Source organism: Chenopodium album, chromosome 6 (genome assembly GCF_948465745.1).
Source record: "Chenopodium album chromosome 6, dcCheAlbu1.1, whole genome shotgun sequence".
Taxonomy (NCBI): Eukaryota; Viridiplantae; Streptophyta; class Magnoliopsida; order Caryophyllales; family Amaranthaceae; genus Chenopodium; species Chenopodium album.
In genome coordinates, this window is record NC_137839.1 from 74,614,074 (window position 1) to 74,640,332 (window position 26,259).

Sequence of the window (26,259 nt, forward strand, 5' to 3'; positions counted from 1 at the left end):
ATAGTGATTGTGTAAGGCTAATTATAATTGTGTCATAATATGAATTTGCAAGCAGGATAATAAGATATAGCATGTAGGTAGCATAACAAGTAGCATAAAGATGCTAATATGTCTTTGACACTAAAATCTTTCTAGTTACTCATTTCACTATGATATTTTTCAAAAGACATTGAATCCTTATCATTAATCTTTGATTGAATAATCGAATGAACCTATAATTCATCCGGAATTTTGATCACAGCATAATTATAGCTTATACAAATAACATCAGAACAGACTCATCAGAATAGACTCATTCCTAAATTATGATCACAGCATAATAATAGCTTATACAAATATTATTATGACTTGTGCTAGATTCAGACCTTATCACAGACTAGAAAGGCATCACTTCTTTCCATCCACTCTAGAAGGCATGACAATTGAAAATCATGCTCACAATTTGTCAACATTCGAGGGTTGATACAACGCATTACTTTAAAATAGAAAATCTAGTACCTTCAAGACAGATAAGACATGTCTCCTTTCCTAAGGGACTAACTCATAAGCCTCAGTAGGTTTTGAAATTTCCACATCAGACTTTGACGGTGAGGCAAGCAATATATCAGCAAGAGTTTTTCCTTCAGATTTCCCAACATGATCAATAGGAGTCAATATATCAGAGTTATCGGCAACAACATTTTCAGCAATGCCTGCAGGTTTCAGCTGTTTGGTTGTATCAATTTTATTAGATGCTTGGTTTCCAAGAGTACAGAATGGAGTTTGTGGGAGCCCAAAAAGCACATTGAACGGAATGGGTGCAGGAGGAGATCAGAAAGTATCAGGGCTTGATGTGTCAAGATTTAATCCAACCAGCAGCCCTGTTGACAAACCAGAGGCTGTTCCGTGATATGCTCTCAAGTTTTCCTACTCTTCCAAGGATGGGGGACTCTGCATCAAACAGAATGAACAATGAGCCATCCAAGGTTGTAGTTAAGTGCTCAAACAACCAAAATTGTAACAAAATGATTTTTGAGCTAATTTACATGAATAGTGTTGTATTCAGAAGAAATCCCTGAACCAAAAGCATGATTGCCAGAAAAAATCATGCATATATGTTAATCAATTAAATTTTATAATGCAAGACAAAATTTCCAAAAGCTAGAGATTATAGGTTAAGAAAACGACTACTTAACACCGAGCTATTCGAAACTTGGAAATTTGGAGTATATTGCAGAAGTTGTTCGTGAGATAAAAATATTTAATCAGCTTGATGTACTTTTCTCGGAAGGCTAATGTGTGAAATTTTAGCTGAACGGCTAATTCTGAGCCTGATGAGTGAATGTGAAACTGTCTCAGATTATAGATTTATCACTTGACGATGCTTCTGATGTCAAACAAGCCAAAGGAAGTGATATATATAAGTTCATCATCAACATCAGAAGCATCATATTAAACTACTGTTTCCTTTGGCTTGTTTGACAGACTACAAGCAGTCAAGCAACCTAATTTACCAGAATACAGCTTAGAATTCAGAATCAAATGCATTTTCAACACAGATACATTTAATAGTCACAAATGTCACAGCCATATGTAAAGGATATGCCATATACATATATACAGCTAAATACACCATCTATTCAAATAGATACTACATATAGAAGAATTAAAATATAGAGTATATACCTAAAAATCAGAAGAATTCCAAAAATCTAATCACTAAATATTCATTCATCTCAAATATTCATTCATTCCACAAGGAATTGTTTCCAGAGTTGAAACCTTTAGACCATCATACGAAAAGGGTAATCTTAATGGTAACCTATGTAAACTCACCAAGATGGTCAATATTGCAATCATGAACACGAGAAAGCTCCTCCTCCGCGAGATTATGATAATATGAATCTGTCAAATCAATATTATGAAAAAGATTAACCCATCTGATGAAGTAATGGTATAAGTTCGACGCAAAGCATTATAAAGATAGGCATAGGTCATATATATATCAAATTCATAGATTGGGGGCCGATAATAGCAAGCGTATCCGTCTCCGTGAACTGCAATGCTTCAGGAAATGATTCATGTTTGTTTTACGATAAACCAAACTGCAAATTGCATCAACCTGTTTACTAAAAGTCTTGTATATACTAAATGTCTAATATATAGTCTCCTATATTTTACTTCCTACAAAGCCATCAATTAAGCTTAATTTAATCAATCTCATCTTGACTCAAGATTTATCAGAATATAAACCAAAAATTATAAATCGATATTTCATGCGTGCAGATACTAATGTGGCTGAGCATGTTAAAAGTTGTTCATATATAATTTTTCCAACCGACTCATCCGCATTCGGTATTATATTCCTAGTAACAATCACATTATAATGCGATATGCCGTTGCTAACTCCAAAAGTCCAAAATGTGAAAGCACAACATTACACACATCTTCTTTAACTGCTATTATAAAGCTTGCTATTCATTAAATTTATAAGGTGTACTTGCTAGTGAAAGCATGTAAAAATAAATTTTCGCGTACCTACTTGAATATACCATCTTCAGTTTCGCCCCAAAATGGACGTCTTCCACAGAGCAACATTTAGCCATTTAGGTGATGACACTAATACTCCAGACATCAGACTCTAGGCCTGACTTTCTTTTCAGTACTTCTGGGGCAACATAGTAGGCACTGCCAACAAAATCTTTGAATATTTTCTCTATAGGAAGCAAAATGTTTGTGCCACATTGTCAAAAGTTTGCGATAAATCAAATATAAGTCAGGTTGGACAAGAGAAATGTCTACCCACAAGCAACAAGTGCATATTGACATTCCCCTTTCTACTCACCAGGTTTTATGAAATCTGATAATCCAAAGTCTGTGGCCTTTCAACTTTTCAAGATGAAATCTCTTCAGGCGCTTTAAAAAAAAAAGTTCTACAAACAAGCAGCACATTGGAATAAAACATAAACTTCCATCATAATTCATCTACTGCAATTGAAATGTAAGGTCCATATTTTCAAAAGAAAATCTACCTCAGGCTTCATATCACGGTGCTACCAGACCATGTAAGTGGCAATGAGCAGCAACTTTCAGCAACTGACGGACCACCACAGTTGCATCTTTCTCTGAATATCGGTTATCCTTTCTGATTTTAGTAACATAAGAAATTAGCATTAGCACACATACATATTGTCACATCACCAGGTACAATCATGAATCGCTGGCAGAGTAGATTATTGCTTACTTGGCTAGTATGCAATTCAGCAACACTTCACCTTCACACAAATGATTATCAACGTCATATTCAAATAACATGGTGATAAAGGAATTAGGGGTAAACAATTACTCAAATTTTACTTTTATTGAAGATGAACTACCATCAATTTGTGATCCCCAAATTTTTATATATAATAATGAATTATATTTTTAGTGAAGATGAACTACCAAGAGATGTCATTAAAGACAATTCAATTACCAATTTGCTGATAGCATTAACACGAAATAATTACGATACACTCGTAACCTAGCATCTCCTCAAAATAATTATGATACACTTGTAACACAGCATTTCACACTTGATACACTTGTAACAAAGTAATTCAACAAACAAAGATAAATGTGTCCTAGTGGTTAGATATGGGCCTTGAGATGAACAAAGTTGCTAGGAATTAGCTCTCAAATCAGTAAGCAAGCAAGCTAATTAGATAGAAAAGGATAGCTAAGACGGATAAGTTGTATTATCAAACTGATTGTTCAACAATACAATGCCTTCTTTCGAGAGGAAGGTGCTCTCCAACAAGTCAACAACAGACTTCTTAACTATATTCAACATGATGATTATTCCTCCTAATGAGGTCTATTTATAGAAAATACCCCTAACAAACCTCTAGCTTATTCCCCAAGTTACTACTAATAGACTATGACTAATGTGCCCTTCCCCTAAATATTGATTCCTTGCATTATTTCAACAAATTAGGATAATGAAAATACTTCTTAGAGATAAGATTAGATCAGTATGTCATGCTTTACGGGCATTGCTTTCCACGGATAACAAAAGTGACATAAACTTTTATAGAAATCCCAATTTAGCATATCATGGTAATGGAGTCCCAGATATCATGGTATAAACTTTACCCCTAATCCCAATGTAGATTTTAGAAATAGTGAGACTGCTTTAACATCTCTGAACGCTACTAAGTTAACAATATCCATCAAACCATGCATGCATATACATTATATGATCTATAATTAAGGGAACAGATTCACTGCACTCAAAACATGGTTTATGATGTTTGAGTTGTTTCCATTATCATTATGATAAATATAGAATAATGTTTATGATATATATGGTTTATAATTATCAAGTTTTGATACCAGGCAATTGCTTTCCATCCTTAAGGGTTATAATTTTTATGATGGGTTTCCATAATATCCATTTTGACAATGCCATGATGCGATAAAGTTGTATATGGATACCACCAAACGAAAAAAAGAAGAAAAATATATACGAGTAAGACAAATAACCTCATAGATCATGTTATTTGGATCTATATTGTCATATGCCATTTAGCCTGCTTTGAAGAGTTTATAGTCAAGTGAAAACATCCAAGCTTCATAATTTCAAAAGGTATTATTAATTATATGTAGTTAGATTATCTACAATGATGCTTAGAACAGTAGCTCGAAGTTATTTCAATAAATCCTTAAGGAGAAAGGCTCAAGAGCTTTTTAAGGAAATCAAAGGAGACAAAATGCTTTTTAAACTTCTATATAACTTCTTGACAAGTATATTTGATGCAATACGTTTCTGCTCACAGCATTACATACCAGTCTTTCTAGCTAATTATTCTCGTTTGTCCAACTCAAAAACGTTTATTCTGTTTGTGTTCCCTTATTGCAGATAAGGCAGTTTTAAAAGCAACTACCAAAGGAATATGCAAATAAAGCAACTATCTACATTGTCAGATTTCTCAATCACAATGGAAATTGCATATCAGCACTTATAAGCTATAACTATTGCTAGCTCATGCTCTTCACCACATCTCTTAATTTCTTTTTCCGGGTATGTTAGTCATTTGAGGTTGAGAATAAGAAGCATGATTTGTTGAGAGTTATACAAGAAACTGAAAGGGGTCTCAAAACACCGCCAGGCCAACAATCTTTGATTGAAGAGGCCTTAGTATGTATATACTTTTACTTGGACTTAGTCAAACATTGATGTCTTTCAATATTGTATTTTGCATGGTTAAAATTGAAGTAATTGATTAGTTTGTCGAGTATATTTCATAGAATTAAATAAGATGAATAGTGTGGTGAGTAAATGGTTATATGATGTCAGTTTATATTCAGGTAAGTGCAGAGGGATATGATGCTGGTGAGCCAATTGATTTAGAAAAACTGGATGGTACATGGCGTCTTCAGTATAACTCTGCTTCTGATAATAGAATGTTTTATGCCGCCAATCCTTGAATTATCTTATCTTTAGCAAAATAACAATTTTACCTAACTCCCTCCCTCTCCATATCTTCATAACTTTCAGAAAGCAACTCAGTAAAACCCCAAACATCCACCCAGAACAATCTACGCCCAAACTCAAACATCCAAAACCCTAAACAACAATGAAGAAGAAGACCCAAGCCCAGCGCACCTCAAACATCCAAATAGCAACCAAAGCAACAAAAAAAAGAAAAACAATTGTAAATGAAAGATGACCTGTAAAAACAACAAAACAATGACCCTGAAGAAAAACACTATCAAGATGCAAAAAAAAAAAAAAAAAAAAAAAGAGAGAAATGAGCAAAAACCAGGAAAATCACAAGAGAAGGGCATAAAGACAAAACCTTTTTAGACCCATCTTGGTTAGGGTTTAGGGTTCACGCATGAGGCTCCAACCACCGCATAAACAGTTCCGACCACTGCCACCACCGTTACCGGAAAAAAAAATGGAAAACATTAACAAAATGCAAATAAGCCACAAGAAAAAGAATAACCGCAATTGAACCCACAACAACAGAAAAAAGAGAAGCAGGAAACATTACCAAGCATCAAAAGCTAGCACTCGCCGCATCGAAAAACCGTGATTTGCTCTTGACAGAAAATTGAGAAGTAAATTCAGTGGGGGATATAGGTAGCCGGAAAAGGAGTGAGAAATGAAGGGAGGAGAGATAGGTAGCAGTAGAAGATGAGAGAGAAACGGAGAGAGGGGAGGTAGGAGCATGCAAAGAGGAGAGAGAAACAAAGGAAAAGAAGGGGAAAGGCAACGGTGTAATAAGGTAGAAGCAGCAAGGGCAAAAAAGGAACAACACTGTAGACATCAACAATTTAAACCCCCTATTGGCTTTTTTTTTTTTTTTGACAGGGAAAGATGATTTCATTCACACAATAGCCATCTCGGCATCTACATCATCATTTGAACATAACTGAAGCAGAAACTACACCCACAACACCTAAACTTGTTTCTATTCACGCTCATCTCCATTAAGGTGGTTCCAATCTTGAAACCATGTGAATTCTTCGATGTCATTGCATCTTTCAATAATTCCTTCACCAACGGTGCTGTAGATATTATGGAGTAAGCAACTGCACTACAGATTAGATCTTCTTGAGTCAAACTCATCTTCCCCAACACAACAACCATGAATACCAAACCCACCAAATGAACCAAAACTGAGATCAGGCGGAAACCCACAGTCGAAGCCCTTGGGTCCTTAGTCGGAAACTGCTCTATAAAGCCAGCCCCCCCGATAAAACCAGCAGCAGCGAGAGAAAAGGACAGGGAAGGTGGGCGGGAGAAGTAAAGGGCGACAATTGATGAAAAGGCAGAACCAAGAAATGGATTAGGAAGTGGAGAGAAGAGGAAGAGAGAAAAGAGCCCACCCTACGGGCAAGAAGCTTCGAATCAGAAGCACAAAACCCCTTCCAAGAGAGAAACCCTAGAAGGAACTTCTCTCCCTAGAATAGAGAGGCAGCACATTGAGAAACGCCCCCTATTGGCTTTAATAGTAGTAAAGATAAAGGTAAAGATGTCTTCACTTTTCAAATTTTTCGAGGGACAATTTCCTTATACTTAAATATCTCTATATAATGAGGTGAATTCAACGAGATACTAATTGTTATAGTATTTTTCTTTGTATAAATAATTGTTGCTAGTCAAAGTGAAATTGATTAATAATACTCTTTCAATTATTTAAACAAGTGAACATTTGTGTTTTTCCATTATGTAGTTTCTTATTTGATTCTTTTTTTTTTTTTTTTTTTTGACGAGGAAGAAACATTATCATTAATAATAAGCCATACGGCATCTCTACAATAATAACACAAATCTACAAACAATAGAATTAGAGAAAATACACAACTCTTACGGTCAAAACAATTACTAATAAGCCTTCTAAAGCACAACTCATACCCCACTGCTTCAGTCTTGACGTAGGCAGTAATTTTCGATGTCTTTGCATCGATGCAGGTATTCAATTGATGTCTTTACATCTTTCAAAAATTCCTTCGCAAAATGAGCACAAATTCTTCTGAGCGAAAAGTTGATGAAAAACCCCAATTCCAAATGAATCCAGAGCATTTCCCAATTATTAAAACCCTAAAAAGAAAAGAAAAACTCTTCCATAGATGAAACAACAAGACCTTGAATATAGGAGGAACCCTAATAATAGGGACCAACCCAATCAAATTATTGGGACCAAAACACATTAAAAACACACACACACCAAAAAAAAAAAAATAATAAAATAGAAGAAAAGCGGCGGAAATAGACTATTTCTGCCTTAAAAAGGCTATGAAATTGGAACCCTAGGAGAGAATAAAGAACAGAGAAAGGAGGGAGAGAGAGGGGGCGGCTAAGTTGTTTGATTCATTTTCAATGAGATACATTATTCATCATATTCTAATTTTTAATGTGATGCAACTAAATACATAAATAACACAAAAAATATCTTCCAAGAAGTTACCTTTCTTGACTGAAAAGAGTAAAGAGGGTACATCGGAGCTGAGACAGAGACTTCCCACTGCACCTTCCACTACTTCATCGGCATTTTCTTCTTACCTTTTACTTTCTTCCTGAACTGTAAGAAATGTCAGTAGTAACAAAGAACTGAGTTAGATAAAATCTGAAAGAAGACAGAAGTAAGTCCAAAAGCATCAACAATAGAACATGAATAAAACAAATGTTAATCTAAAACAATCCATCACAGGATTCTCTACTCTAGTCTGCCTTATAAAAACATTATCCCTAGTTGCATGAAGCAAGATCCTTTCAAATGCCATAGATTTCTCTATGGGTACCAAGCCTGCAAAGAACCCCCAGCTACACAGACTTTGATGGATCAATCGACTTGTCCTAAACACATATTAATTGAAATTTATGAAAAGGTATAAAAAAGGATAGAAGACATGAAAAGTACAACGCAGATGACCAAATTAAGTATTCTCTGCATTTTGTTGTTCCAGTTCTCCATACTAAAAAGGCGCACTTCTTTGAGCTGGATAGAAGAATTCTCCAACCTGACGGACATATAAAAACACATAAGTTTCGATATTTGACCTAACCAATATAATTAACATATGAATAGTGATACAAATTAATTTACCTTGTTCCAAAAATAAAGGTGTTTCCAACGACTCTTCATTTTGCTAGAAGCCGCGCTACTTTGAGCTGAATGTAAGAAATCTCCAGCCTGAAGGATAAAAGAAACACACAACTTGACTTAACCAATAAAAATAACACAAGAATAATGATACAGACTATGTATCCTGATCCTGCAAATTAAATAATTAACATTTTCCAGAAGTTTGCTGCAAAGGATAATAAGATGATGATGATAATACTAGTTTCATTTATCAGATAATCAAGTCTCTTATACTAAAGTCTAACCCCTTGAACTACTTCCTTTTAGATCTACAGACTACAGGATTAATAGACGTTATGTTGTTTGGCTTCAATTTGATCATCACAGTAACACACATGATCCTGCCACTTTAACCACTACACTCATATTTTGGTACTTAATCTATTTTATAAGAAAAAATAAATATAAAAAACCTTATATAAGAACGAGCTAATAGAATCATGATTAACTTACCTCCTGTAGTTTATACTTAGAAAGCTCCTTATAAGTGCACTATAACTTATCATTGCTTAAATTCATCTCAGAAATCACAATGAACAGCTTCTAGCTCGTGCAAGTTTCAACTAAGAACAAAATCAAACCCGCTAGTAGCTCAATTAGCAAAGCTTGTAATATTCCCTTCAAACACAAATGCTACAAGTATTCAAGAGAAGAGTAGAGCCATAAAAATGAATAAGAAGAAAGAAGGTTTCCCAAAATACCTCCAGATAATCCACTTTGATTTCAATATTCCAAGAGAAAGACTTGGTGGAGTCGAAACTTGTTTCTTGAAATATCGCAATCTAAGAGCCATCTCCGCACATCTTTTAATCTGTTGAAAAGAATCACCAAATCCAATCAATCAACACGCAGAAACACTACAATGAAAGTAACACACTTAGATATATTTATTCACCTGGAGCAGTTGGTTCACCAGTTGCCTTTCTGACCAAAGTCCAATAAAAAGACAGAAAGTATTCCCTTCAGCGAACCCGCTTGTAGCTCAATCAGCAAAGCTTGTTATATTCCCTAATACCTCCAGATAATCCACTTCAATTTCATTCCGAATGAAAGACTCAATTTAGTGTTTTGCCCATCTGTTGCAAGCAACAGGCTGCTGATAAAGAATAAGCTACTGGGAGCATACTATCTGATCTGAAGGAGAACTTATACTTAGCAGCGATGATCTGAATCAGGTGTAAAGTCTGTGGACAGTGAAGAAGAGAGTGTTTCATCCAAGTGAGTTTCACAGCAACTGGACAATGGAACCACCTACTGATTCATTCCTTGAAACACATTGGATCGTCCAGGACTGATAGAGGGCGGCAGAAGACATATAAGAACTCATTCTAGCCAGCACCGGCCAAGAAATTAAATCATGTGCATACTATACACCAGCACACCTGTGTGGAATTGTTCTGTGTCGCTCTACTTACTAGTTACTAATGCCTCCATTTTGGCCTTCTTGAAATGAGAAAAGCAGTAAAATACATTAAGACATCAATCTAATCTCCAATTTCCACATACATTAAATTGTTGAGTACAAAGTGATCAGTAACAACAAATGGGGGAAGAGAAGTACAAATAACTTACATGATGATGTCAATCAAGTCTACATCAAATTGTAAACATTAGGTCCAAGCGACCTGAACAACAATTTTTTAATTTTTTTTTTGGGGGGAGGGGGGGGGGGGGGGGGGGGGGGGGAAGGGGGTGAATAATATTTAACTTAAACAGCAACGTCAAATTTGTTGAGTCTCCATATCCACATGCATGTATCCATCGAACTACACAACACTTGCACTTCATTTCTTTAAAGTGATCGCCGTTCCACGTACAACTAGAGATTCTTCAGTGATAGCAAGCTGTTTACGTGAAGATGTGGGAAGTCAAAATATCTTCGCCACCTAGGTGGAGGTGACCAAACACTTCCCGTCTTCCAATTATAACAAACCAACGCAAAGGACATGCTATGCTTGGTTTCCACAAAGCCAAAAAACCAAAACTCCCCAGTTTTCAAGCTCATATAAAGAGGTATAGCGACTCCAAACTTTGAGGGATTGAAATGTCTCTGAAGCGCCAAATACATACCAGCTGCATCGAAATTCATACATCTACCCCAAGGGCCAGTTTTCGGTCCTATCATTTCCCAGACTTTCCAAAACTTACTAGGGTTTTGCCAAAATATTATACCTGCACCACCGGTGTCCATTGGTATACAGTAAGTCTTCTCCTCGCTGATGATAACGCTATCTTTTGGCCCTTCGAATTGATACATGGTTTCAGCATCTATATCCAAGGCAAAACCAAGAGAGTGACATATATCAAACCAATAGACATACCCCGCTGCAATAGAAAACGGATGACTCAGTAGTGTCTGCTTTGCCTTGTTACTCATAGTAATGCCTTGACAGTCAATGTCAATAGCCCTCCAAGTTTCATCAACAGCTACTGTCCATACCATAACCTTAACTTCAAATCTGGCAAGATGATCATCATTTTTTTCACGTTGACGATATGGTGAGCGTGGATATTTGGGGACGAAACAAGGACAAAAGACTTTGTATCGACCAGAAGAAGGTGCAAATGCTAGAACAGCAGAAGGTTTACGATAAATGCATACCTTTGGCAGGGTGAGGGACAGGGGAGGGAGACTGATGTTGGCTTTAGTTACAAGATTCACTACAGACAATTCTTTTGGAATGAAGGCATTTTGAAGCAAGAGTAGTCCGTTACAAGAAGCCAAAATGAAGGCCTCAAATGGAAGCTTAAGTATACTGACAACACGATCATATGGGTGAACATAATAGGCCTGTTTTAGCTTAGCATAATCCAGGTCATCGTCTTGAATAAGGAAACCAGTAGTAGCAGGAGATGACATGGACTGAAGAAGGTGGGCTCTAATAAAGAGCGGGTCAGAGATTATAGCATTCCACTCCTTGCAAACGAACCTCACAATCTCCTGAAGAAGTGAAGCACGAAGAAATAAAAAGATGTGAAACATAATTTCTCTGGGAATAGACCAAGACCAACTCGGCCTCTTGCTGCAAGGAGCAAGTGTTGGATATTTTCCTGAAACCTGAAAATTTTGATAAATTCACCCATTCAATCATCGATTCATTCTATGATATAATGTTAGTTTAATTACATTACATGGTTGGATATGGTGGTTGTATATTGCCGTTGCCACATACTCATATGCATGCCTAGTTTCATATTGTGTTATAATTTTACTTTTTAATAATATTAGGATTAATACTCATATGCGGCCTAAATTCACCAGGATATATGAACAATTTAGGCCCCTCCTGCCCTGCCTCAGGGACGGGCCTGTAGATGCTTTTGCTAATATTAATTCAATTGTTCTAGAACCACCCAGTTGAAGCTAAATATTAATCATGTGATTCAGTAGCTTATTGTTATAATACAAAAAGTCAAGATATTCCCATACAATTGAAATCAACCTTGATATTACTTTTATTCTTAAATACAAAAAGAACTCAAATTGAGCAGATAATGTTTATAAAAGAAAGCACTTTCCATTTTGCCAAAGTATTCATTGTGCATCCAAAACAAACCCAAAATTGATCAACATGAATAACAATAAACATCCCAAAAAATACAGATATTCCAAAACACCATTAACATGATACATACCTCCAAAGCCCCAGACCCGGTGGCGCGTTCATTCCCACCGTTAACAAGACGGCCAACAAACACCTGACCAAACCCACCTTTCTTCCTTTCTACTTTATAAATAGGAAAAGCACCCACTTGAACCTACAAAAACAACAGCAAAACCAAAAACATCACACCATCATTCATATAAAATCGACTCGATTCACAAATTCAATTCAAATCAACATATATCAATCAAAAAACCACAAAATCATTATTCAAAATCAACTCATTTAACAAAATCAAATGAAATTCGTTTTAAAAAAGATTACCCTTTCAGGAAAAGGGGATTTATTTCCATCATCATCATGTCCAGTTCCCTTATTATTAGCACTTAAACCACCACTATCATCTCCCAACATTTCTTCTCTGACTTCTGATTCTCTCTCGTTTGACTCACTTTCCTTCTCCGATATCACAACCACTGGTACAACCTTATCAACAACCTTCTTCTTCTTTCCACTATTATTCTTAGTATTATTGATTACCCTTTTGTTGTTGTTTGTTGTTTGTTCCTTAAATTTGCCCTTTTTCACAGCTAACCTAGTTCTCGGAGGATCCTTAACAACTTTTTCTCTCTCCTCTTCAACAACACCAACTACTGCTACTGCTTCTGCTTCTCTCGCAACAGCTGCGCGAGTTCGAATGTAGTTACCAACCAAATGAGTCGATTTCTTCTGATTATTATCAACGATATTCTTCTGCTTCTTATTCGTCGTCGTTTTAACTGAATTTCCACGTTGAAGCTCTGGCATTTTCGTCTTCCCATACAATCGAAATTTTTGTGATTCTGTGTTTTCGCTAGTGTTACCCATCATTCGATCTATTACCTCAAATTTGAATATGATTCCGATTGCTTTTTTTTTAGTTCGATTCGAAATTTCGATTGAAAAACGAAAATGTAGGGTTTTGAAGAGTGATTTGGGGGAAAAGAAGTTTCGAATTGGAATTGGAATCGGAATTTGGGAGATTTAATGAAAGGGTGAGTTTTTGCTAATTAGGGTTTGTACTTTGTAAGTTCGAGTGTGTACGATGATGAGAGAGAACGGAGATTTTTCTTTTTTCTTTTATTACTAGTTTTTTAACGCGCCACATTGCAAATCGAGCGGGAAAGGAAATAGTTACATATATAATAATATTTTTATAATTCAATATTACTTTTATTTGGTCTTACTTTAATTTGTATAAACTCTAACTAATTTGAATAGGGATATAAAATTTAACAATCTCGAGTCATAAGTGTATTAAATTATTTATATTGCATGCATTATTTTTCTGCTTGAGTAACTCTAAATAAACGAAAAATTGAAATTGATTATAATAACAATTATATTATTGACACCTACATTGTACGTAATTTGAATTAGAATCATTCTTCATCAAAAGAAGAAAAGTAATCACGATAGGAATTGAGTATGGAAGAAGATATAATTGAGAAAAGTAAACCAGCAACATAAGATATAATTAGGATTGTTATCCATCAAAAAATATGAAAGTGTTACATACTATATATACTGTAACTTAGTTTATGTATTTGATTATTTCCGATTATAAAAAAAATGGAATAAGTTATTTCGGAATATGAAGTGAGCAGTACTAATGAGTATATGAAGAGGATACTAAGCTATTGTGGTACTTGTGCAAATATTTTACTCCTTTTGAATTTACTTGACTTGTAATTATTGCTTGTATGACCATTGGGAAGGCATATTGAAATTAAGGTCTGCTTCAGTTTCTGAAAACAGATCTATTCAAGTACTTGCTTGTCAAAGAAAATTTAATTCTAATTAATATGCTATAAATTCCTAGCAATAATCTTGTTATATATATGGCAGTGTTTATTATAGCATAAATTTGTCATTAAATTGTGTTCATAAGGTAAAATTGACATACTCTTGCAACTGATCTAAGAATTGCAATGGCAAATTCTGCAATGACATTTAGCATTTGTTATGAAGATGATCTCAAAGATAAGCTGGTATGAAATCTATAATTTTTGATATATTTTTGCTATTATGAGTTGTAGTTATGTGGTTTTGTTAGATTACTGTCTGAATTGCTTATGGCTGTTGTTATTTATATATTGAATTGGTATTTTATTTATGTTTATTAATTTGCAGCGCATCCCTGATGAGTTTAAGAACATTTTGTATGATGGTTTGCAAGGAGTTGATCTGCAATTGCATAAATATGGAAGAGTTTGGGAAGCTACTATGACACATGAAGAAGACAAAGATGGTTGGAAAACTATTTTGGAAGGTGGTTGGGCTGATTTTGTTAGAGATAATAGAATAAGTACTAGGGATAATTTAACGTTCAAATATATAGGAGAGAGCACTTTAATTGTGCAAATTTTAAGGTCATCAGGAAGTAAAAAGGCCCAAGGAAGCGATAAGAGCATTGGTAGTTCAAGCAAGAGGCGTGGTCGCAGACCTGCTTATGATGGTAGTTCAACAAAGATGATTGAGACAAATGCATGGATTGATGACCTTGCACGTAGTTGTTCTGAGCCACATTTTAAATTTATTTTCACTGCACCTTACCTTAAGAAAGCAGGAATTGTATGTACTGCTAATAAGCATTGTTTGTGGTAAAGTATATATTGCTTGTTACAGTTTTTTTTTTTTTTTTATGAATGAATCTTATTTGCTTTAATTTCATTGTTTGCAGAATGTTCCTGTTGATTTTGCTAACAATTGGCTAAGCAGATTTGGTGATTCAACTAATGTAGTGCTTCAAATTTTGGATGAGCAAATTGTTGCAAAGCTGAAAGTTGTGAGGAAGGATGGTCTTATTATTAAGTGTGAATTATACAGCGGCGTTAGGGAATTTACTGATCGTTACAACGTTCAGGTAGATGAAGGTGCATTAATTAAGTTTAGAGAAGGTCAGCCTGCTATGTTTGATATAGATCTTGTTTTAGTGTGAGCTACTTAAAATGATTAATCATTGTTAAGCTTTAGGGATATAATAAAAGTAGTATGATAGTCAGAATTCAGCTTAAGTATTTGTACTGTTAGTTTTAAATTATTGTATGACTTATTATGAATGCTTTAACATAAATATTTACAAATTACTTTCACTTTAGATTTACATTAGCTGTATAGTGCTATAACTTGTATATTTTAAGAGTACAATCTGTTGCTCAAAGAATAATGGAAAGAATAATCTAATAATAGGCCTGTGAAATTTATTTAAAGTACCACCAATTAACCCCTAAGTAATATAGTATACCTTACTTAGCTTATATAACAGAAGAGTAGAGTGCTAGAAACCTCATTTTTCATATGCATTCACTATCTAAAATACTACCCTGCTGTCCAAAAAACATAACCCTATTTTTATGGCAAGTAAAGGTAAGGGAAAGGCTGTGATAGTGATCAGTGTGAGGTAGGAAAATATACCAACTTAGAAGGGTTAGAGGAACGTGTTAAGCATCTTGAACAGAAAGTAGGAGAGCTAGAAGTTGTTATTGCTGCTCTATGTTTTGGTGAACCAAAAGGCAGGGAACTTAGTCCAAAGAGAAGATGTTCTATTAACCCTGTCAAAAATGAACCAAAACAGAAACCTCAGGGAGAAACCAGCACCCACAGTGCTCAACCTTTTTTCTTAATTCTGAAATTCATCATCACTCTAATCCATCATACTCAAGTGGATGTGATGCCTCACATGGAGGTTCATTTTAAAGTGGGGGTACTTTTGTAGGTTTCATTTGTCTTAAATATATGACGTACTGTGTTTATGGTTGTAAGATTTATCAAGCTAGTCAAAATTAGCTACTGAGGCTCTCTAAGTTAGCTGTAAAATGTTGTGCCTGTAAGAGTTGATACCTACTTGAGTGTATTGTTTATTAAGTATTTAGCTAGCATGAAGTATTGTGATTTGTTATTTTAGGACTACTTGTCTATGAATTCTAAATGAGTACTTGTTGCATATTATTGCTTCACAAATCGCAGCTTCACAAATTATTGTATAACAACTAATTCCCCTGATCTGAATACTTCAATTGCTTAATAATAAACTAATGTGGTCAGTTTCTAAAATTTAATAGGTAGCCTAATGATTTTATAATGAGCATAATAATTGATTAATTTAAGTAATAAGCAATTCAATATATCACAGAACACACACAAAATAGATTAATGCTAAATGTAATTGATACCACAAGGCATCTAATTCATGAGATGAAAAACTATTAGATTCATGAGTTACATTGCAATGCAAAACAAAATAAGCTAGTCCATAACTTCACAAGCCAAATTAACCATCAATTACAGCAATTACTGGCATATATTAACAAAATGGCTTGGCAATCATAAAAGTTTAACCTAAACATGTTCAAAAGGTTATCATCACAAGTTTAGAATCTACCTAATTAATCAAAATCGAATCCATATGCATCACTATCACTCTCATAACCTTCAGGAGAATGATAATGATATGGATAATAATGTCCAACTTCTTCATCTGAATCAACATCTGACACTTCTATAACTTGATCAGCTTCTTGCTCATTTTCTTCTTCCCCTGCATGTTCTGGCTCCTCTTCCTCTTCAGCCTGTGCCTGTTGTTGCTCTTGATCCATCTGAATAGCAGCATCTTCACTCATTGCATGTTGTTGTGGTGCTTGTTCTGCATGAACAAGGACTGCGTTGTCAACTCTCTCTACTTGATCATCTCCATTGCTGATTTCCATATCGACTTCCCTTGCTTCACCAATATCATCTTCATTCTCAGTCTCCTCAGCAATTATACCCTGCCTTGTAGATGACTCACCAACAACAAAGTTCTTTTTGATAACACCAGCAGTGTTATCTTCACTATCGGTGTCGATTTCAATTACACCAGTAGAGATGTCCCTAGTTTTAGGCTTCATCTCACCTTTTTTATCTTCATCAAACTTATCACAATTAGCCAATTCCTCATCAACTTTTTTAAGCTTTTCCATTAATTCATCACATTTGCGCCCTGCTTCCATTCGAATCTCGAAATTGGCTGATAATTGCCCTATTAAATTTGATCTCCTTTTCTCTAAATACCGACGGTATGCATCAGGAAAAGAAGACCTTTCATTGTTTCCAGCCATTTTAAAGTTTTTGTTTTATAAAAAATGAAAGGGAAAATCTTTTGGTATGTAAGAATTATATTAAGTATATATATCTTATATCTTATATCAATCGAAGTGTCTATTCGTTTTCCATGTCTATTCAAGTTTTTTTTGGCAGAGCAAAGAAGAGTATTTTGGGTAATAGAGTATACCTTGACCAATAAATAACTTTTCTTGAATAATTAAGATTGGTTTTATAAATATATTACATTAAATATTCCGGTAAAAGAAATTGTGATAAAAATAATATTTTAAAATAACATGTCCACTTAAAAATGTTGCAATAATTATAAATAATTTATCTTATAAATATACTACATATAACTAATTATGTATTAAAATAACTTGTTTACTTAAAAGAGTTGGAATAAATTGTAACATTATAGTATAAAGGTTTTTTTGTATGTGTTAAATAAAGTTATCTATTTGTGATTATTTATATATAGGCATATAACCAAGATGTTAAAAAATAAAAGTGTTGGAACAAATTGTAATTTTTGTTTTTGGTTCAGATTTAGGCCAAATCCGATCCGATCCGTAATATAATTCGGTTTTTAATTTTCAATTTTGATCTGATCCGAATTACTTTCCCAATCCAATTTGAATTAAAGTTCAGTTTTATTTGGATCATATCCGAAAATTTGAATTATATTATATAAATTTATAGTGTCTAATAGACTAATATGACAATATTATAATAATAAGTACACAATTATATTTAAAAAAAATTGTCCAATCCTTAAGATTAATTTAGATCTTGAAAATGGTCATGATTAACATAAATTGTCTAATATCAACTTAAAATAAATTGTTCAAACTAATTACGTTTTAAAATAATTTGTTCACTTAAAAGTGTTGGAATAAATTGTAACACTATAGTATAAGAGTCTTTTTGTATATGTTTAAAAAAATTACTCCGTATCTATTTTGAGATTATTTATATGTACGTCTATAACCGAAATGTTTGCTCGAACAGGTGCGTTATATGAGACAATGCAACTCTTCTTCTCTTGCATGGTATGATAGACAATTGAAAAGACGTGATGTTTATTAGGGACGGTTTGCTCTATAATAAAAGAAAGAATTGATCATCACACGTTTCCCAAAACTTGCTCTGCTTTTCTTTGGAAGTTGGAAAACCATTAATTTTCTTTTATATTTATTTGTTCTGCTTTTCTTCGAAAGTTGAGAAACTTTTCTTTTTCTTTTAATTTTCTTCTCTGGTGTTTTCAGTAGAAAAGTAACTCATAACCATGGATGGAAATGAGGATGATGATACTATTTTTAATGATTGGTACAAAAATTTTTTAGAGAAGCGCAAGGATAATTTGCGTGGCCAATATGTCGCAACTGCAAATGTCCAAACTGAAGCTACAAAGAAACTCGGTGAATTGATGGATCAAATGAAAGATTGTGATGCACAATTAGCTAAGTGCGCTGAAGTTGCTGATCCCCGAAGGCAAGGGTAAAGAACCTGATCCTGGAAGTAATTATGATACTCCAATTAAAATTGAATGCGATTCTGATGAAGAGGACGAGCCAGTGAGAATGATAAGATATGTGGGTGTTCAAGGTGAGCCGTCTAAAATTAGGGATCAATGCGGTGGTGGTAAATTGGCTTTTGATGCGGAGGTTAAAGGAGGGGAGGCTGATATGGATATCAGCGACGATGAGGACATAGTGAAGCATGTAATTGATTCAACGGTGGCGGCGTTTGCTGAAGCAGAGGAAGAGGAACCGATTGCTGGGGTTCAGAGTGCTGATGCAGTGCAGCAGGGGCTACAACAGCAGCAGGAAAGGGGGTCACAGGAGGAAGCAGAAGAGGAGAGGGAGGAGGAGCAAAGCGCAGAGGAAGAAGATTCATGGTATAATAATGACTCAGAAGAGGATATTGGTTACCCATACCATTATCACTCCCCTGAGGTTTCTCATTCTAACAGCGATGCTTATGGCTTTAATTCTGATTGATTAGTTTGTTTAAGATTTATAATATTAAATAGTATATGTGAATTGTAATGGAAGAATTACTTTTATCTATTTTGGTTTGTTTAAGTGAACAATAGTTTTTGGGTTATATAGGTCTTATGGCTATATGCATTTGACCTTGATTATGGATATGAATATTTTGTATGACATTATTAAGTTTGAATAGTATATAAATAGTTGGGTTTAAATTGGTGAATCATTTTGTGTTGTGATTTTATGAAACAATCCAATTTTTATGTTTGATTGGTACATAAATATTTTGTATTTTTTTTTATGGGATTGTGCATTACCTTATTTAAGAATGATAAGTCTTGTTAATGAGGTACTTTTGTGAGTTATGTGAATCACGATGGAAGTTGATATGGAATTTATATATACATACACTTGACTTGAATGAGAAATTATAACTAATGAGTTAAATGAAATAGTTCTATTTTTATACTTATGATTATTATAGTGTTAGAATACCTTTAAGGTGTTTCCATTCTAGCAATGGCAAATTAATATATATTTAGTATACATTGATAGCATTAATTAGAATCACACCAAAAAAGAAATAGAATAGCTAGCAGGAAATAGAATAGCAAAAAAGACATACAATAGCAGAGAGATGATCAGTAAATAGGAGGATTAGAGCTTAAGAATAGTACTTAGAATTAAGCATAATGTAAATATATATTTTATAAACAACATTTTTGAGTTAAATATTTGACTTTATTAAACACTTTACTCATAATTAATCTGTATTGAACTAATGATCATGCTTGTAAAAACTGCAGAATTAGATAAGATGATTACTTAAGTTTGATTCATTTACACTTTTGAAATTATGTTGTAGTTGAATTAAATTATGCTATTATAATAGTCATGATGTTGTATGTTCTGAGTATGCTTTTTTTACAAAGGTTGCTTGTTCTGTGTCCTTTGAACTGTAGATATCTACATTGATATCTGCTTATACTTGATTTTTAGCTTTCCTGAACACTCAATATACAATGATATGCTCTTTTATAGCAGATACTAAAGTGTTTATATTAAATGCAACATATAGAATGCAAATAAAGTAAGCAAAACTTTACATAATGCTATAAGATTCCTATCTTATGAATCTAGAATATTAAATAACATGGCATTACATATTTGGTGCATGTTGTTAAGATATCTACTACCTTATGTTTGATTTTGTTGGTAATGTAGACTAAAATATTATTCTTCTATATAATCCTAGGTCAGAGTATAAGTTTTACTATGCACCTAATTTTGAGTCTAATTATATATAATCACCAATTGAATTACACTGCTAAAGTGATACCTATGCAATATATTTTTTTAGGTAGTGTGCACCCAATTTTGGCTATATACTTTACTAAAGTAATTTTTATGCAAAGTTGCTATTAGCTTATGTGCACCTGATTTTGCCCCTAAGATTGACTTATACTTTAATCTTTCTATATGTTTTACTATCTATTTTTTTTTTTTACATATTTGAGTTTACTTTTAATGTTTTATTCTCTTAATACTTGTCAATTTTGATTTACTCTCACCAGAAAATGATAGAGTAACAAAAGATAACAATATTTTGGTATACATTAGATGCATAGTAAAGCTACTGAAGTAGGTTGCTTATATAAGTAAGCACAAAATAAGTAAAGTTCAGATACATAGTAACAATGAAGCTATTAAAAATGAAGCTACTTATGTAAGTAGGAAGATAATAGAGCTGAATGCATTATCATTAAAACAAATATGTGCATGAAAAATAGCAAATTAAGGTAAGATAATTAGATAAGCTTAATTTAATCTACAATATAAAGTAGCCTAGTAAACAATATTAAATTGCAGCTCACTTTGAAACATGATTTAGAAATGCCTATGTTATTGATGTTCTGATTTCAATATCAGGATATAAAGTATACTAATCTATTTTCTTTGAATTATGGTAGATATATTTATATTTCTTATTACCTAGTCAGTCACTTTTATTCAATATATCCAGCAGGTAATGTATTGTCTTCATACATTGTCAAGGGTTATTGTGTGACATGATAAGTGACTTCTTGAGTTGCAACCAGCTTTGCTAAGATTGTAATTCATACAGCTTTTTGAAACTTGACATGCTGTCATTTACCCTGTAGATAATAGGTTGTTGTGTCTGTTGTTGCTGAATAGCTATTAAGATTATAACAAATGGTGACTACTTTTTGGTACCTTACAATTGAACTCTATATATGAGTGCTATTTAAGTTAGGCAACCAAAGTATTTTCTACAGGCTCATTTTTTTCACATGGCAGAAAAGCATTTATCTTCAGTTTGTAAGCAAACTTCTATTTGCCAAAAACGCAAGATAGAAGCTAAGCTTCAAGAGCTTTTATATAAAGAAGCTCACTTAGAGGGTAAATTGTCAAATGCAAAGATCACTTGCTTGGATGTTAGAAAAAGAATAGTAGATCTAGAAATGCAATTACATGAGGTTAAAAATCAAATTTCTGAAATCAAAATGACCAAAAAAGGGAAAAAGATTAAGCATAGTATTCAGAGTGACTGTGATAATTCTGCATCATTGGTTGAGCAAAGTCAAGCTTCAATGTGCACAGCACAAGTGACTGAAGGAGCAATGCTTGCTACCACTAATGCGGGTGAAGCAACAATTATGCACGGTGAAGACTCGGCATTGTGTCAAGATAAGTATCCAGAAGGTTGTGAAAGAGCAAGCATTGATTATTGGTTTTGGTAGTAGTTTATATTAGTTTAAATTAAGTAAGAATGATAAGATATGATAGATTATGCGAAATATTATGTAGTAATGGGTGTTTAATTAGAAATCCATGCAGTAAATAATGAGTTCTTTAGTTATAAATTATCGCGTTCAATTTTTTTTTGCGATGCATACATTTAGATCATAACAGCTTGGAAGTAAGCTATATCATAAGCTTATGAAATTATAACATTTCTAATTTAGTACAATAGAAAACCATATTGCATAAACAAAGAAAAGCACTTCATAAGACCATGAAATAAAAATAATGTTTCCATAGCTCATGATAAGTTACCTTATAACACCAAACTTATCAGATAGCAAATACAACAATAGGTAGTTAAGGTGTTTATAAATATGCCAAAAACAACCTAGTAGAATCCAAAAGAGAACCAAATAGCAACATTTTAATAGTTCAAAAGTACAAGACATTTAGGAAATAACCAAATTTATGAAATAAAGTTTTGTAATATAGCAATGTTGCAAAAGGTGTCAAGTAGGAACACATCCAAAATAACTAAGTGGTTGATGCCAAAGAATGGTGTTCCTACCAGAAGCCCAATGTCTAAGCAGCTGGAACATCACTCGAATAAAACAGATTTCACAACCCATTTCAGATAACCAATCCTCCTGATTGCACCAGTTGGACCTACTTCGATCTTAAATGGGTTTTCTTTGAACTCAGCAGCTATGGATTCAAACTCAGGCCAGTCTGTTTGCTGCACATGAAATCACATTTGTTAAATAACATAGAAACCACAAATAATAATACTAAAGTTAGTAGTGAAATGAAGTAACAACATATTCAAGAATATAAAAATATATACCTTCTTCTGTATAAGTTCAATGTCCTTAAGACGTAGCAAGGCCTCACATTGCTTCCCATATGCTGTTAAACGGATGCTATCAGTGTCATCAGCTGCAGTGAAAGTCATACTGACTCTGCAAAGAAATACATTTAGTTAATAATATAAAGCTATGCATTATGAATCAACTTATGGCTGGTAACATGTACCTCTTTTCTGCAATGCATTGAGCATTGCAAACATCACAATAAAACTTGACATTTTCCACATTATCACAATGTTTCCCACATGCATTACATCCAATATGAGCATTAACATCTTCCTTTTTGGCATCTGGAATTGTTACCTTAAGCCAGTGACGTTCATATGCAATTGCTGTAGTTGACTGCAAACAATAACCTTACATCAAACATGCCGTGTCAAGAAATAAATTATGTATAGAATAAAACAAAATATAACAACCGTTTTCTTGTTCATATCTTTGATAGCCATAATAACATCAGAGCTGCTGCCCTCCCTAATTGATAGCTGATGACCAGAAAGACGATCCTGATTCTCTAGTACCCTATATCAAGCAAAATAAGGATTAAGTAAGAATTATTTAAAGTCAACCTCAATTGATGTATACAATGTATGAACTTACCAAGATTTTAATGCATTCACTTCCAGTCCAGTGGGGTTAGTATCAATTGTTGTTGACATGGATGATGACAACGAAAACCCTAGAGCAAAATATATAAGTCAATGCACACATATAATCTATCAGGCATTATAACAACAGCAAGAAAAGCTTAAACCAGTATGGGTTGCAGGCTGCAGATGCCGGAAGCTAACAATCATGTAAGATTCACACCAGGCTGTCAGTTTAGCACAATCCTTTGTAGCAAGTTCTCCATACAGAGAAATAACAAGACCATCGCGAAGCCTACACATGTAGCAAGGTATCAATAAACTAATAATAAAATAAATTGATGTTGTTATAGATTTGCATGAAAGTACACTGACTTTTGCACACTATCATCCACAACAATAACATCGCGCACATCAAACTCATAGCCACTGGTTGTTTTTTTCCTGCGCACATCTTCCATATACACCACAACTCCAAGGATGTCTGTTTTCATAATCACAACATCAGGACATTCTTAAGAACAACAGATAGGTTTTAAAACATGTCAAAAGAAAAGTATATTTTACCAAAACGATCATCTTCACTGCTTGTTGGTGGCACTTCAGCAATAGGAATGTACTTTGGCAATATAGGACCAGTGTTTGGATTCAATGGCTGAATTGCAGTTGACCCTCCAAATGATAAGTAATAATCACCTTCCTTATGGCGATACACTGCATTGGTGTTTCTGATAGGTGCATCTGCAATGATATACTCCTTTTCATGTTCTAATATATCCTGGAAATTCTGAATCTCATCATCAAATAGAGTTCCTCTGATTTTGTTGCCCTATATACATACCATTTTAAATAGTCAGACTATATCTATCCACATATATTAAGTATAGACTCAATGATAACTGGTTGATACCTCATCATCTTCAAAAACAAGCTTCTGAAAAGCCTTTTTGTTTTCTGGATATTTTGCAGGAGACTTTTCCTTGACTTTAACTTTAATCTTGTATTTCTTATGCTTGGGAGTTAGTTTGTCTAAGGGAACATATTGAGGTTTCATCTATAAAGGTTAATAAAGTTAAGATTTATAATTAATATTTATCAATATTGAATGCCACACAATATATAGTCAAGCAGAAATCATATTAATCCATACAACATATAGTAAAGATAGCATTAATAAGATAGTCAATGCTTATAAGTAAGACATAAAAGCATGCTTAATGTATAACATGTTTTGTTTAAGTCAAAAGTCATTCTTTTTTTTAAAGGTAATATAATTATTCATCATAAAAGCTATACTGTCAAAGTAATAAGGTATAACAAGCTCAATTAATTTAGCAGCATAGTAAAGGCAGACAAAATATTTCTTGCTACTGATCACTATATATAAGAAGCATTCAAATAGATCCATAGTAATAGTATGCATTAAATGAATTTTGGTACATTTGCAAGAACACATCAAAGAATGAAAGCAGGCTATTTTATGTTCAATGAAAATTATAATGACAATCTACACATGTCTTTAATGCTTACAGACAAAACAAATAACATGTGCATCATGTATAGCAATATACAAGATCAAACAAAATAAAGCACAATAATAAATGCAGATAAGTAATAACAAAATAACAAGATAACTTGAGAATACACCCATTAATGTGCTTACCTTAGCAGAAGAATATCAGAGAGTATAGTCTGCAAAGGAGCTCAAACGCAAAAGAGGATTAGATGTACATGCTGGTAGGATAAAATAACCTTATATAGAACAGAAACTTCAATAAGATGAACTTATTTTAATAGGTGTACCATTTCAATTGGCTGGAAAAACAGTCATGTGTAATATCCAGTGGAAAATAGCTTTTGTTCATTTCTATTGGATATTAATAGCTTCCCATTTCTCAATTCTACATTGATACAAGTAACTGAGATTTACTTTACTTTACTAAGATATCTGATTAACTTGATTTGACTACTCTGTTGACCTAGGTAAATTTAAATGGACAGCAATTTGTCCTTTTATTTTAAAATTTAATCAAAATATAACAAGAAATCATAACTTGTTTTACACTTCCTTTTTATTATTTTTTTCCCCTCTTGCCTACTTAAATTCTCTAATATTAGTATATATAATGCATCATTTGTTTCTCATTGATATAGTAATGTAAACTACACGATATACTCAAACTTTAAATTATAACATGAAATATGTTATTATTTGTTTACATCCACCTTGATTGAGCAAATCTAAAGTATAGATATACTAAATAGAAATGCAGCCATTTAGATTAAACTATTTAAACAATTTATTATAGATGAGTACCAAAATATGACCAATTTTGTGAAACAAACAACATAGCTATTATAAATTACAGTATGTCAAATCCAATGTCCTTAATTAAATAAAAATATAAGCCTATGCAAAAAAATACCATTATAAATTATATTAGCTAAGCGTAACACATCATATGACACAGTATTTCTAATACTTCCTTTATGAATAGCTGCTAACGGCTGAGGTATATAGACAATCACCTTATTAGATTTGTTGGCACGAGAAAGAGCAACATATAACTAATCATGAGAGAAACATGGTTGTGGAAGGTACACTAATACCAAACCAAGTGTCTGGCCTTGAGACTTATTAATAGTCATAGCAAAACTTAGTTTTAATGGATATTGTATCCGCTCAAACTGAGAAGGATATT

General features: G+C 33.5%; 1 protein-coding gene and 3 long non-coding RNA genes across 10 annotated transcripts; all 4 read right to left on the reverse strand.

Annotated features, from left to right (window-relative positions):
* Nucleotides 1-169: 169 nt before the first annotated feature.
* On the reverse strand, nucleotides 170-6,927 carry LOC145636309 (uncharacterized). 5 transcript variants are annotated; one of them, XR_014114100.1, is made up of 8 exons: nucleotides 6,018-6,927; nucleotides 5,820-5,894; nucleotides 3,224-3,254; nucleotides 3,012-3,124; nucleotides 2,825-2,912; nucleotides 2,522-2,667; nucleotides 1,816-1,884; nucleotides 170-930 (listed from the first exon to the last, which is right to left on the reverse strand). It is a non-coding gene; the product is annotated as an uncharacterized LOC145636309 (long non-coding RNA). The 5 variants fall into 5 exon arrangements; XR_014114098.1 differs by having other exon boundaries at nucleotides 2,522-2,695; XR_014114101.1 differs by having other exon boundaries at nucleotides 2,518-2,695.
* A 279-nt stretch (nucleotides 6,928-7,206) lies between these two features.
* On the reverse strand, nucleotides 7,207-8,384 carry LOC145635281 (uncharacterized). The gene is made up of 2 exons (XR_014113823.1): nucleotides 7,938-8,384; nucleotides 7,207-7,570 (listed from the first exon to the last, which is right to left on the reverse strand). It is a non-coding gene; the product is annotated as an uncharacterized LOC145635281 (long non-coding RNA).
* Nucleotides 8,385-8,601: 217 nt separating this feature from the next.
* On the reverse strand, nucleotides 8,602-9,418 carry LOC145635282 (uncharacterized). The gene is made up of 3 exons (XR_014113824.1): nucleotides 9,317-9,418; nucleotides 9,069-9,233; nucleotides 8,602-8,663 (listed from the first exon to the last, which is right to left on the reverse strand). It is a non-coding gene; the product is annotated as an uncharacterized LOC145635282 (long non-coding RNA).
* An 861-nt stretch (nucleotides 9,419-10,279) lies between these two features.
* On the reverse strand, nucleotides 10,280-13,317 carry LOC145635283 (uncharacterized). 3 transcript variants are annotated; one of them, XM_081686567.1, is made up of 3 exons: nucleotides 12,545-13,317; nucleotides 12,252-12,374; nucleotides 10,280-11,556 (listed from the first exon to the last, which is right to left on the reverse strand). In XM_081686567.1, exons 1-3 carry the CDS (start codon nucleotides 13,088-13,090, stop codon nucleotides 10,435-10,437), a joined length of 1,791 nt encoding a protein of 596 aa, XP_081542693.1. In that variant the 5' UTR covers nucleotides 13,091-13,317; the 3' UTR covers nucleotides 10,280-10,434. The 3 variants fall into 3 exon arrangements, with proteins under 3 accessions (XP_081542693.1, XP_081542692.1, XP_081542694.1); XM_081686566.1 differs by having other exon boundaries at nucleotides 10,280-11,673; XM_081686568.1 differs by lacking the exon at nucleotides 12,252-12,374 and having other exon boundaries at nucleotides 10,280-11,673.
* Nucleotides 13,318-26,259: the final 12,942 nt, after the last annotated feature.